Here is a 13925-nt window from a genome sequence, read left to right as displayed (position 1 = left end):
GTATCACGAGTTATACGGTGTGATTGGTGTGGCTGGTATGAGTCTTACCCGGGATGCAAAATCCTTCCTTATTGTGTCAGCTCTTCCGGGCACAGTATCCTAACTGAGGCTTGGAGGCGGGTCATTGTGGGAGGAGCCAGTGCACACCAGGTAGTCTAAAAGCTTTCTTTTAGTTGTGCCCAGTCTCCTGCGGAGCCGCTATTCCCCATGGTCCTTTCGGAGTTCCCAGCATCCACTACGGACTACGAGAAATAGATTTACCGGTGAGTAAAATCTTATTTTTGAACTGTATTAAATAAAAAATGAACTGATTTGAAGGGAAAAAGTCAGTTCAGTAACAAAAGATTTGCATATACACATTGCTATATGCATAAAGCAGCAGGTAATTTGTGATCATCCTTATTTTCACAGGGAGTCCAGTAACAAAGAAAACAATTCTCATCCCGAATGGAATTTCACCACAGTTCGGAAGAAACCAGACGCAAAGAAATTGCAGAACGGAACCGTACGTGACTTGGCTGATGCATCACACCTTTACTTATGTTGTTCTAATTCACCTGTTTAGAACAGGCTTCCTGTCCTTTTTGCTTACAGTGCACAGTTTGTCATTCTCTCTCGAATGACCAGTAAATAGGTATTTAATCATTCTATGACCATTGCAAAAAAGAGACTAGTAAACACATTGATAGTATCCTAACATTAGAGCATAGTTTGCAGGGAATAATGGGGCAGATGTATTAACCTGGAGAAGGCCTAAGGAAGTGTTAAACCAGTGATATGTGCAAGGTAATAAAGGCACCAGCTAATCAGATCCTAACTGTTGATTTACATATTGGAGCTGATTGGCCTGTGCGTTTATCACCTTGCACATATCACTGGTTTATCACTTCCTTATGCCTTCTCCAGGTTAATACATCTGCCCCAATGTGCCCTAACCCCTATTAACCAATAAGACGTTCTTTTCAGTATCTAAACTGTACTAGTAGATGGACTCTAGGGAATCAGTGACGCTAGAATGAGTCTCCTGCGCTTTCCAAGTATACCTGTATATTTGTGCTAGGTTTTTCTCTCGCCTGTTAATAGATTCTGGTTTTCATGATGAGTATTTAGAAAACATTACAAAACCAGTCAGAAAATGATTGTTGTATTGGATTCTGTTTTTCAGGATCAAGACCTTGTGAAAAGCTTGAGCTCCTTATCTATAATAATCGCCCCAGTGTTTGCTGAGGTATGATGTACTTATTTTATGTCTGCTAAAATAATAATAGTGAATGTTTATGCACATTATTAAACAGCAATGTTGCTCTGCTGTCTATATTCAATGCAAACTGCTCATTACAGCTGCAGTTAGTCAGTTATATGCATGTGGAAGTGTAAAAATGCAGCACAGTGCCTTACAATGCATTTTAAATGAAAATCCTTTAATGCAGCTTTGCTGGCGAAGAAAAGCTGCTATTGTGAGGTTGAACCTGAGAACAGAACTGGACATGGCATTCGACACGTGAAAGAAAATCATCTTTAACCATAAAACTCCACTGATGGGAATTTAAATGAGGCCGTGAAGTTTGAAATGTGACAGAAAATGTTACTTGAGTAATGCTATTTTAGTATAGTGAATTTTGTCGCATATTTATATTTTACTTTGCAGATAGGATTGGCAATTCTGTGCCATGTTCTACTAAAAACTGCAGCGGCTAATGAATAAGGACCTGTCGGGAACCAAAATAGAGCTATCCAGGTGCCAAACTCTACTTGGTTTGGTCATACCGGTCAGCCTTCTACTAATTTGCAGGTTACCACACCTACCGTATTTTCCTTTTAGAATGGTCTTTGGTAAGGAAAGCGGATTAGACAGTTGTGTTGGGGCCAATACTCTTAATACCTTAAATTGGGCATACACTACACAATTATCTGTTAGATAATCTGTCAGATCTGGTTGTTGGAATGAAAATCTGGTAATGGATGAGAGCAAATGGCAATCACCCATGTGCTCCCAAACACTGGAAAATGGACAAAACCTGTCATTCAGATAAAATAGGTAAATCCATTATTTAACCAATTTGTATGAATAACATTTTTCACAATTTTCCATGTTTGGGAGCAAATGGTCAGTTGTCATTTGCTCTCGTCCATTACCAGACTTTCATTCCAACCAGCCAGATCTGTCAGATTATCCACCAGATAATAGTATTGTGTATACCCAGCTATAGATGATTACATAGTGGGACTTGTACAAAGGAACCAAAATCAGTTGGTGACCCTTGAGTGGGTCAAATGAACTGCAATGTCCAGCCGTGGACATTACTGCTGGTCATGGTAAGTAATATTTGCTAATTTTCCTGTGCACCTCTGTGGGTTACCAGGAATAACGATCAAAGCTATATCGACATGGAGTGTGTTCACGTACTAATCCAGAGTCTTATCGTGAAGAATAGTTCTATAATACCCCTGTACATATTGTAGCATAGCAATGTAACATACTGTAGCATAGCACGGTTTCCTGCCCACTCCTATGGCAATGGTAAGTAATATATATGATATAGGGTGCTGTTGCTGGCGATTACATGCTCTCCCAATGGTACTTTGCCCCTACATTGCAGGTAAATGAATTTCCCATTGGAGTTTTATGTTGGACACTGGTGCATTGGTTGCTTGGTTAACCTACAGTATATATGTATTCTATCTTGGAGAGCTCATTGTAGCTGGCAAAGAACATTACTGTGGCCCAAGCCAGAAAGACCTCTTAATTTTAATATTTATGCATCTAGTTTATCCATTACAATCCATATACATATATATTCATTTCCCATTTGCAGTTAAAACAGCAAGACAGGAATAATACTGCAAGGAAAAATGCAATTGAAGAACTTGAAAAGAGTATGAACCTAGCAGAAGCAACTTATCCTGGAATTACTGACAAGATGGTAAAAAAACTTATGGAAAAATTCCAAAAGTGAGTATTGCGCACAGCTGGACACTGGTCAATATACAGTGATTAATGGCAGACCTTTACAGATCTGCTGTAAGAGTCAGTGGCTCTCCCATTGACCACCTGCTAATGCAGCCGCCTTATCTTTGCTTGGTTGGCACCCTCTTGAGGACAGCATTTAAAGTGCATGCTTATACGTTTATTTATTTCACATGAAGGAGATGGACCAATGTGATCATCTGTAGATCATATTTAATGCTATGGTCAAAAATAACAATTGCTTTTGAGGCAAATTAAAATATTAAAAATATATATTCTGGTCGCAAATTTTTTCACTCCTTATTTAATATATAAATATATATATCACCAATACCCCGGCACTTCTGCTGCCTCGTAAGGCTTGCTCTTGTGCCTTCCACTGGAGTTATACTCCTATTGGTATCCGAATAAATGAGGTGGCACTCGGAGACTTCATAATTTGCAAACAGGTGTGTGTGTGTGTGTGTATATATATATATATATATATATATATATATATATATATCTATATATATATATCTCTAACGTCCTAAGTGGATGCTGGGGACTCCGTAAGGACCATGGGGAATAGCGGCTCCGCAGGAGACTGGGCACAAAAGTAAAGCTTTAGAACTACCTGGTGTGCACTGGCTCCTCCCCCTATGACCCATCTCCAAGCCTCAGTTAGATTTTTGTGCCCGAACGAGAAGGGTGCACACTAGGTGGCTCTCCTGAGCTGCTTAGTGAAAAGTTTAGTTTTAGGTTTTTTATTTTCAGTGAGACCTGCTGGCAACAGGCTCACTGCATCGAGGGACTAAGGGGAGAAGAAGCGAACTCACCTGCGTGCAGAGTGGATTGGGCTTCTTAGGCTACTGGACATTAGCTCCAGAGGGACGATCACAGGCCCAGCCATGGATGGGTCCCAGAGCCGCGCCGCCGGCCCCCTTACAGAGCCAGAAGACAGAAGAGGTCCGGAAAATCGGCGGCAGAAGACGTCCTGTCTTCAACAAGGTAGCGCACAGCACTGCAGCTGTGCGCCATTGCTCTCGGCACACTTCACACTCCGGTCACTGAGGGTGCAGGGCGCTGGGGGGGGGGCGCCCTGAGACGCAATAAAAACACCTTGGATGGCAAAAAAATGCATCACATATAGCTCCTGGGCTATATGGATGAATTTAACCCCTGCCAGAATACATAGAAAACCGGGAGATAGGCTCCGCCCCCTTATCGGCGGCCTTATCTCCTCAGCACACTGGCGCCATTTTCCCTCACAGCTCCGTTGGAGGGAAGCTCCCTGGCTCTCCCCTGCAGTCACTACACTACAGAAAGGGTTAAAAAAGAGAGGGGGGGCACTAATTACGCGCAGTATTAAAGATACAGCAGCTATAAGGGGAAAAACACTTATATAAGGTTATCCCTGTATATATATATATAGCGCTCTGGTGTGTGCTGGCAAACTCTCCCTCTGTCTCCCCAAAGGGCTAGTGGGGTCCTGTCCTCTATCAGAGCATTCCCTGTGTGTGTGCTGTATGTCGGTACGTTTGTGTCGACATGTATGAGGAGAAAAATGATGTGGAGACGGAGCAGATTGCCTGTAATAGTGATGTCACCCCCTAGGGGGTCGACACCTGAGTGGATGAACTGTTGGAAGGAATTACGTAACAGTGTCAGCTCTGTATAAAAGACAGTGGTTGACATGAGACAGCCGGCTACTCAGCTTGTGCCTGTCCAGACGTCTCATAGGCCGTCAGGGGCTCTAAAGCGCCCGTTACCTCAGATGGCAGATATAGACGCCGACACGGATACTGACTCCAGTGTCGACGGTGAAGAGACAAATGTAACTTCCAGTAGGGCCACACGTTACATGATTGAGGCAATGAAAAATGTTTTACACATTTCTGATAATACGAGTACCACCAAAAAGGGGTATTCTGTTCGGTGAGGAAAAACTACCTGTAGTTTTCCTGAATCTGAGAAATTAAATGAGGTGTGTGATGATGCGTGGTTTTCCCCCGATAACAACTGATAATTTCTAAAATGTTATTGGCATTATATCCTTTCCCGCCAGAGGTTAGGGTGCGTTGGGAAACACCCCCTAGGGTCGATAAAGCGCTCACACGCTTGTAAGAACAAGGGCTCTACCCTCTCCTGAGATGGCCTCCCTTAAGGATCCTGCTGATAGAAAGCAGGAGGGCATCCTAAAAGGTATTTACACACATACTGGTTTTATACTGCGACCAGCAATCGCCTCAGCCTGGATGTGCAGTGCTGGGTTGGCGTGGTCGGATTCCCTGACTGAAAATATTGATACCCTAGATAGGGACAGTATATTATTGCCTATATAGCATTTAAAAGATGCATTTCTATATATGCGTGATGCACAGCGGAATATTTGCCGACTGGCATCAAGTCTAAGTGCGTTGTCCATTTCTACCAGTAGAGGGTTATGGACACGACAGTGGTCAGGTGATGCGGATTCCAAACGGCATTTGGAAGTATTGCCTTATTAAGGGGAGGAGTTATTTGGGGTCGGTCTTTCAGACCTGTTGGCCACGGCAACAGCTGTGAAATCCACGTTTGTACCCCAGGTCGCCTCTCAACATGAGAAGACACCGTATTATCAGGCGCAGTCTTTTCGTGGGCAAGCGGGCAAAAGGTTCCTCATTTCTGCCCCGTGACAGAGGGAGAGGAAAAAGGCTGCAGAAATCAGCCAGTTCCCAGGAACAGAAACCCTCTCCCGCCTCTGCCAAGCCCTCAGTATGACGCTGGGGCTTTACAAGCAGAATCAGGCACGGTGGGGGCCCGTCTCAATGAATTTCAGCGCGCAGTGGGCTCACTCGCAAGTAGACCCCTGGATCCTTCAGGTGATATCTCAGGGGTACAAATTGGAATTCGAGAAGTCTCCCCCTCGCCGTTTCCTAAAGTCGGCTTTACAGATGTCTCCTTCTGACAGGGAGACAGTTTTGGAAGCCATTCACAAGCTGTATTCCCAGCAGGTGATAATCAAGGTACCCCTCCTGCAACAGGGAACGGGGTATTATTCCACACTGTTGTGGTACCGAAGCCGGACGGCTCGGTGAGACCGATTCTAAATCTAAAATCTTTGAACACTTACATACAGAGGTTCAAATTCAAGATTGAGTCACTCAGAGCAGTGATTGCGAACCTGGAAGAAGAGGACTACATGATGTCTCGGGACATCAAGGATGCTTACCTTCATGTCCCAATTTACCCTTCTCACCAAGGGTACCTCAGGTTTATGGTACAGAACTGTCACTATCCGTTTCAGACGCTGCCGTATGGATGGTCCACGGCACCCCGGGTCTTTACCAAGGTAATGGCCGAAATGATGATACTCCTTCGAAGGAAGGGAATTTTAGTTATCCCTTACTTGGACGATTCCCTGATAAGGGTAAGATCCAGGGAACAGTTGGAGGTCGGTGTAGCACTATCTCAGGTAGTGTTGCGGCAGCACGATTGGATTCTCAATATTCCAAAATCGCAGCTGAGTCCGACGACTCGTCTTCTGTTCTTAGGGATGATCCTGGACACAGTTCAGAAAAAGGTGTTTCTCCCGGAGGAAAAAGTCAGGGAGTTATCCGAGCTAGTCGGGAACCTCCTATAACCGAGCCAAGTCTCAGTACATCAATGAGATGGTTCTGGGAAAAAATGGTGGCTTCCTATGAAGCAATCCCATGCGGCAGATTCCACGCAAGAACTTTCCAGTGGGACCTGCTGGACAAATGGTCTGGGTCGCATCTTCAGATGCATCAGCGGATAACCCTGTCACCAAGCACAAGGGTGTCTCTCCTGTGGTGGTTGCAGAGTGCTCATCTTCTAGAGGGCCGCACATTCAGGACTGGGTCCTGGTGACCACGGATGCCAGCCTGCGAGGCTGGGGAGCAGTCACACAGGGAAGGAATTTCCAGAGCTTATGGTCAAGCCTGGAGACATCACTTCACATAAATATCCTGAAGCTAAGGGCCATTTACAATGCTCTAAGCTCAGCAAGACCTCTGCTTCAAGGTCACCCGGAGTTGATCCATTCGGACAACATCACGGCAGTCACCCACGTAAACAGACAGGGTGACACAAGAAGCAGAAGGGCAATGACAGAAGCTGCAAGGATTCTTCGCTGGGCGGAAAATCATGTGATAGCACTGTCAGCAGTATTCATTCCGGGAGTGGACAACTGGGAAGCAGACTTCCTCAGCAGACACGACCTCCACCCGGGAGAGTGGGGACTTCACCCAGAAGTCTTCCACATGTTTATAAAACTCGACAAGTATTGCGCCAGGTCAAGGGACCCTCAGGCAATAGCTGTAGACGCTCTGGTAACACAGTGGGTGTACCAGTCAGTGTATGTGTTCCCTCCTCTGCCTCTCATAACCAAGGTACTGAGAATTATAAGATGGAGAGGAGTAAGCACTATATTCGTGGCTCCGGATGGGCCAAGAAGGACTTGGTACCCGGAACTTCAAGAGATGCTCACGGAGGATCCGTGGCCTCTACCTCTAAGAAGGGACCTGCTCCAGCAAGGACCCTGTCTGTTCCAAGAGTTACCGCGGCTGCGTTTAACGGCAGGGCGGTTGAACGCCGGATCCTGAAGGAAAAAGGCATTCCGGATGAAGTCATCCCTATCCTGATCAAAGCCAGGAAAGATATAACCGCAAAATATTATCACCGCATTTGGCGAAAATATGTTGCGTGGTGCGAGGCCAGTAAGGCCCCGACGGAGGAATTTTCAACTAGGTCGATTCCTACATTTCCTGCAAACAGGAGTGTCTATGGGCCTGAAATGGGGGTCCATTAAGGTTCAAATTTCGGCCCTGTCAATTTTCTTCCAAAAAGAACTAACTTCAGTCCCTGAAGTTCAGACGTTTGTGAAAGGGGTACTGTATATACAGCCTCCTTTTGTGCCTCCAGTGGCACCTTGGGATCTAAATGTAGTTTTTGGGTTCAAAAAGTCACATTGGTTTGAACCACTTAAATATGTGGAGTTAAAATATCTCACATGGAAAGTGGTCATGCTGTTGGCCCTGGCCTGGGCCAGGTGCGTGTCAGAATTGGCGGCTTTATCCTGTAAAAGCCCTCATCTGATTTTCCATTCGGACAGGGCGGAATTGAGGACTTGTCCTCCGTTTCTCCCTAAGGTGGTTTTCAGCGTTTCACCTGAATCAACCTATTGTGGTGCCTGCGGCTACTAGGGACTTGGAGGACTCCAAGTTGCTAGACGTTGTCAGAGCCCTGGAAATATAGGCTTCCAGGACGGCTGGAGTCAGAAAATCTGACTCGTTTATTCTGTATGCACCCAACAAGCTGGGTGTTCCTGCTTCTAAGCAGACTATTGCTCGTTGGATTTGTAGTACAATTCAGCTTGCACATTCTGTGGCAGGCCTGCCACAGCCAAAATCTGTAAAAGCCCATTCCACAAGGAAGGTGGGCTCATCTTGGGCGGCTGCCCGAGGGGTCTCTGCTTTACAACTTTGCCGAGCAGCTACTTGGTCAGGAGCAAATACGTTTGTAAAATTCTACAAATTTGATACCCTGGCTGAGGAGGACCTGGAGTTCTCTCAATTGGTGCTGCAGAGTCATCCGCACTCTCCCGCCCGTTTGGGAGCTTTGGTATAATCCCCATGGTCCTTACGGAGTCCCCAGCATCCACTTAGGACGTTAGAGAAAATAAGAATTTACTTACCGATAATTCTATTTCTCGTAGTCCGTAGTGGATGCTGGGCGCCCATCCCAAGTGCGGATTGTCTGCAATACTGGTACATAGTTATTGTTACCAAAAAATCGGGTTATTGCTGTAGTGAGCCATCTTTTCTAGAGGCTCCTCTGTTATCATGCTGTTAACTGGGTTTAGATCACAAGTTATATGGTGTGATTGGTGTGGCTGGTATGAGTCTTACCCGGGATTCAAAATCCTTCCTTATTGTGTACGCTCGTCCGGGCACAGTATCCTAACTGAGGCTTGGAGGAGGGTCATCGGGGGAGGAGCCAGTGCACACCAGGTAGTTCTAAAGCTTTACTTTTGTGCCCAGTCTCCTGCGGAGCCGCTATTCCCCATGGTCCTTACGGAGTCCCCAGCATCCACTACGGACTACGAGAAATAGAATTATCGGTAAGTAAATTCTTATTATATATAAACAAACAAACAAATGTCCGGCACTCACGCTTACAGATGTATATTAGTCCGGTGCACAACCTCTCCATAGAGCATGTAGGCAGACAATATAGGTGGCACTCAGCAAGAAATAACAGACGACATCCAAACTGGAACCAGTTTGGATGTCGTCTGTTATTTCTTGCTGAGTGCCACCTATATTGTCTGCCTATATATATATATATATATATATATATATATATATATATAAATATAATTTTGCTTCCATTAAGCAATCTGGGTTACTTAAACAATAGAAACAGTAGCGATATATTAAGAGAGCGCATATTGTTATTTAGGTTAAACATTTGTTAAAAATCAATTCCACAATATTTAATACAGCATATATATTTAAAAAAAAAATTACCAATAAGACACATTGATCACCAGAGGAAGTCATACACTGAGCATTGGTCCTTGCCGGTAAATAACCGCCAAACAGACCTGCTGCAAAGGAACAAGATATCTGTGATGAGCAAAACTTACCTTGGGAAGTCGAGTACAGCGCAGGCTTTCAATCACTGAGTGTGTCCTGAATAGGCTTAATTTACCAACAGCAGCTGAATGATCTAAGAATCAGACCGTGCATATAACCAGAGAGGCACTTTGTCAAAATAATCATTGGATCTGTTCTATACAAAGGAGTGAACTTTTTATTTTTCCGTTCAGAGACACAATATTTAGAAGACTTCATCTGGTGATCAATGTGTTTTTATTAGCAATCTCTTTTCTTTTTTGTACATACGCTGTATTAAATATTATGGAATTCATTTTTATTACATTTTTAACCTAAATAGTAATTTGCGCTCTCTTAATATATCTATACTGCTTTGGAGGCAGCATATCTGTGCAAATTTCCAATCGTGGTGCCTTTATCCTGGTACTACAGTAAATGAAATAGCCTGGGATGAAGTTTTTTCCAGGAATGCAGTCAAACATAAAATTATTTAGGTGTGACTGCTGATAAAAATGATCAAAGCTCTTGGTGCACAACTTTTTCTGGCTTTGTTTTCTGATCACAAATTGTGTATTTTCATAGCGCTTTTTTTTTTTTTTTTATTTGTTTCCCAGGTTTTCTGTTGGTGACTCTTAAGTATCTTTTTACGACCATGACAACGCTGTATTAAAATGGCAGAGGGACACCCACCAAAACTACTCCAAGCCTGGCCGTGCTTAGCATATTCAGCTCCTTGTGCCTTTTTGGATCTTCGCAAAACACATCCATGACCATGATTGATAGATTGGAAAGAAAAAAACAACTACCTTTTTTATTTTATTTTATTTTTCTTCTTTCCTTTTTTTTTTTTTTTGTTTTGTGATGGTGTAAATGGTTTTTATATTTTCAGAAAATTATTTTGTAAAGACTGATAACTTTTACTAGTTTAATCTTTTGTTTAATCCTGTAAATGTCGATATGCTGTTTTTTTGCTGTTGGGTAACAGTTGCTAAGTTAGTAACGTGCAAGTGACAGTACGTTTGTGGTGGTTGTGTTGCACTGTACTCTGATGCAATCCACTGGTCTTTTTATTTGTGTATGACTTGACGTTTGCCATTTCTTGGTAAGGTACAAGAAGTGGTGGGTTAGAGGACGTGAAGTGGAGCCATTCGGTTTCACGGAGGCACATTGGAGCTGCTGTACAAACATGCCTTTGCTTATGACACCTCAGACCCACGTAGGCCATAAGCAATTTCTCTTCTGTATGAACGCTTGCCCATGTTGACCACAGAGCCCCAACCTAGAGCGATATTGGGCAAACTAGGCGTCCATAATATCTGCTTTCCTAGATTTGACAGTAATATCAACACAAGTGGCACTTGAGGTGTATTGTCACAGCAGAAGTAAAAAAAAAAAAAATGATGGGCCAAACTTGTATTCATCAGAATGCAATGGACCGATTTACTAGGAACCAGTCTGACACCCCAGGCACAAATGTCAGCTGCCTTATTACTAGTGGTTAAGTCATCAAAATGCTTTATCACTGGTTCCTAAGGAATGGGCTGCCTTATTCACGTACATCGGTGCAGCTTACAAAGTGGCTTTCTACACATTACGTAGGCAACAGGTACACCTTTACCAGAAAACATATCACTGCACTGCTCAACTGGGCAGCTGTGTAACACGTCCAGGGTTGCTCATCAGTATGCTATCTACTTCCCAACTATGTAGACTTGCTGGAAATTCTCCGATTCAAGCCCTCGATAGCTGGAAATCTGGATGTAGATTTGCTGCTTTTTTTTTTTTTTTCTGTTTTCTTTTTATGCCCTCTACTTTTCCAGCTACGTTGCTGTTCTCTTTTGATCCTAATTTCCAGAACATGGCAGCAGTATTGCTTTTTCTAATGCAGTTGAAATAGCAACTTTGCTCAGACTTCATCGTAATGCTGTCCCACTTGTAAGGTCTTTTTTGCATCTTTTATTTCCTTCAAGGAGAATTAAAGCAATACATTTTTAGTTTTTGTTTATCGCAAATAGACAGAATGTCTATTGTTATTTAAGATTTTGTTTTGTTCCGGAGGGTGCCTGCTTTGCATTGCAGAAATGTGATGTAGGACTTTTAGTGAGTGTCGATCTGTTGAAAAGGATAATGTACATTATACGCTATAGTGGGCAAAGCAGGGCTTTTAAGTATCATGTGAAAACATAGCCCTCTCTGTTCCCTCAATCAGAGTACAGACAATGGTTCGCACCAGCATCCCCCAAGCATCAAATCTCCCATGTAATATATTCCATTATTATTATTTTTTTCTTTTCCAGACTTCTCATGTATAACAGCACCATGATGTATTTATACTCCTGTGAAAGTGTATTTTAAGTCTGTATTTACCATTTAATATACAAGTAACTAAATTATAGAGATTATCTCACACACAACCAGTGAAGAGACTTGATGTTTGGCAGTAAAAAAGAAAAAACTATCTTCCCAAACAGCCGGTACTGCTTAATGGAATGTTTCTCCGCAATCCAAAATAAATAAATAAATATATATATATATATATATATATATATATATATATATATAATATTTTTCTTTAGCATGTACTTCTTAGTTTGTTTTCTTGAAGGTGGTGTAATTATAATATTATAATGTGTTCATATCGCTATATTATAATATTATAATCTGTTGTGCATTTTAGGATTTGAGTCCTATTTTACATTGTCGACGTTTATACCCATACGCGCCAGAGCACGTCTGGCTGTACATTTTTCAATCCGTACTGTATGGCCCGGACTCTTGTGCACCTTATGGACTCAAGACTATCTGCCAAATCTATGAAATGTGAATGGTGCATGACCAACACATTTCATCCAATTGCCATTGCAGTGTTTAGGTTTTTATATGTAAGTAGACAGTGGTGTTTATGGGGGGATGTGACCGCCAGTGTCTGATGCAAATGAGCATGCTGCAGTGTCAAGGAATTGTTTTGTAGTTATCCACAAAAGAGACTCGTCAACTGGCAGCATATAGATTGCTTTTGCTGTGAAGAACTGGCAGCACAGTGTCTTAAATAGACCCACCCGCATTTTTTTGCCAATCATGCCATGTGGCCTTGTCCTACACTTACACCTACGTAACTTGAGACTTCATCTGACCAGGTGCTGGGAAAAATGTGTGTAATTGCACAAATCACACTATAGTCATGCTGCAGTGTTTGATCTCAAGACATCTGTAGAAACCGGTGCACATGAAAAAAGTTAGTTTAGTTGCTATGAGTTTCTGAGCTTTATTGTTTTTCTAGTACAGGTTAAAGAATGAAAGTAAACATCTGGTTGCAATCGGTTTATCTTTGCATCACTTTTCAGATATTTAGTGAAGATATGATGCAGAAATGTACTATATGGCAAACGTTGATTCAGATTGCAGCATGCTTATTTCCACTGCAGGGTAGATATATGCCGCCCCTTCCCCCACCATAACTCTTGCTCTAAGGAGACACTTGAAAACATGTAACTGGCTATTGCCAAGGAGTGAGCAACATTTTCTATGGTGCCTACACAATTGAGTTAATCTGTTTTTTTTTTTTTAAACTTCCTTTTCCTGTTTTTAATTTTACAGAACCGTTTGTTTGCGTTTTGTGCTCTTACTGAAACTCACTTCAAATTTATATCTTGAGAAAGTCTGAAAATAGTTTTTGAAAACAATGTTATGGTTAAAAAATAAAATATTTTTATAAATATATAAGCAGTAAAAGTTGTAAATACAGTCAATCAGAAAGCTTTATAAGGACTTCACAGATAGAAAAAAAAAATGAAAATATGAAGAAAAAAAAACGGCGATACCCATATATACTTCGTAGTTATTACTCTTGTAAATCTGTTAATAGAGTAAGCTTATTTCAATATTTCAGGGGATTTTAAATGGTTTAAGAATAAATATTTAAATTCTGATTGCTTTGTGTGTTTTTTTTCTCCTTATTTTAATAATGCAACAAGGTAATTTAAAATTGTAGAGTTTTTCTTCAAATATATAAATTAGTGGTTGTTGGGGAACGTTTTCTTCTGCCCATAGGCTACATTTAAAATATAGCAGACAAAATATAAACAGAGTATTGAAGACACTTTGAGGCTATGATACAATTTGATAAACCGGCGTCTGTGCCATACAGACCATACTATAGCAAAACCTTGCAGAGCTTACCGCTGCTGTCCACGCTAAGCATTATTCATGGTCACTATCCCAACCAGCTAGTGTAGTAGTCGGTAGAAAGCTGGCTGTTTGAGTGCCTGGCGGCATCCCTAGTTTGCAGTGCGATCAATACGTTTTGCTGTGGCTGTAGTAGTTTGATGTACACTCTATCTTTCGGACACTATTGT

At 42.3% G+C, this 13925-nt stretch overlaps 1 protein-coding gene across 2 annotated transcripts in view; it reads left to right on the top strand.

Annotated features, from left to right (window-relative positions):
* STK26 (serine/threonine kinase 26) overlaps positions 1–13499 on the top strand; it is a 208185-nt gene extending 194686 nt beyond the window's left edge. Inside the window, exons 8-11 of one of the 2 annotated variants that reach the window (XM_063937499.1) lie at positions 412–505; positions 1166–1228; positions 2817–2953; positions 10185–13499. In XM_063937499.1, coding sequence (XP_063793569.1) covers positions 412–505; positions 1166–1228; positions 2817–2953; positions 10185–10206 — 316 coding nt within the window. In that variant the 3' untranslated portion in view covers positions 10207–13499. Of the gene's footprint in view, positions 1–411; positions 506–1165; positions 1229–2816; positions 2958–10184 lie in introns of those variants that run through there. The other variant, XM_063937500.1, reaches the window with a different exon arrangement.
* The last annotated feature ends 426 nt before the right edge of the window (positions 13500–13925 follow it).

The sequence above is a fragment of the Pseudophryne corroboree genome, chromosome 8, assembly GCF_028390025.1.
Source record: "Pseudophryne corroboree isolate aPseCor3 chromosome 8, aPseCor3.hap2, whole genome shotgun sequence".
Classification (NCBI taxonomy): Eukaryota; Metazoa; Chordata; class Amphibia; order Anura; family Myobatrachidae; genus Pseudophryne; species Pseudophryne corroboree.
This window is presented reverse-complemented; position numbering and strand designations above follow the sequence as displayed.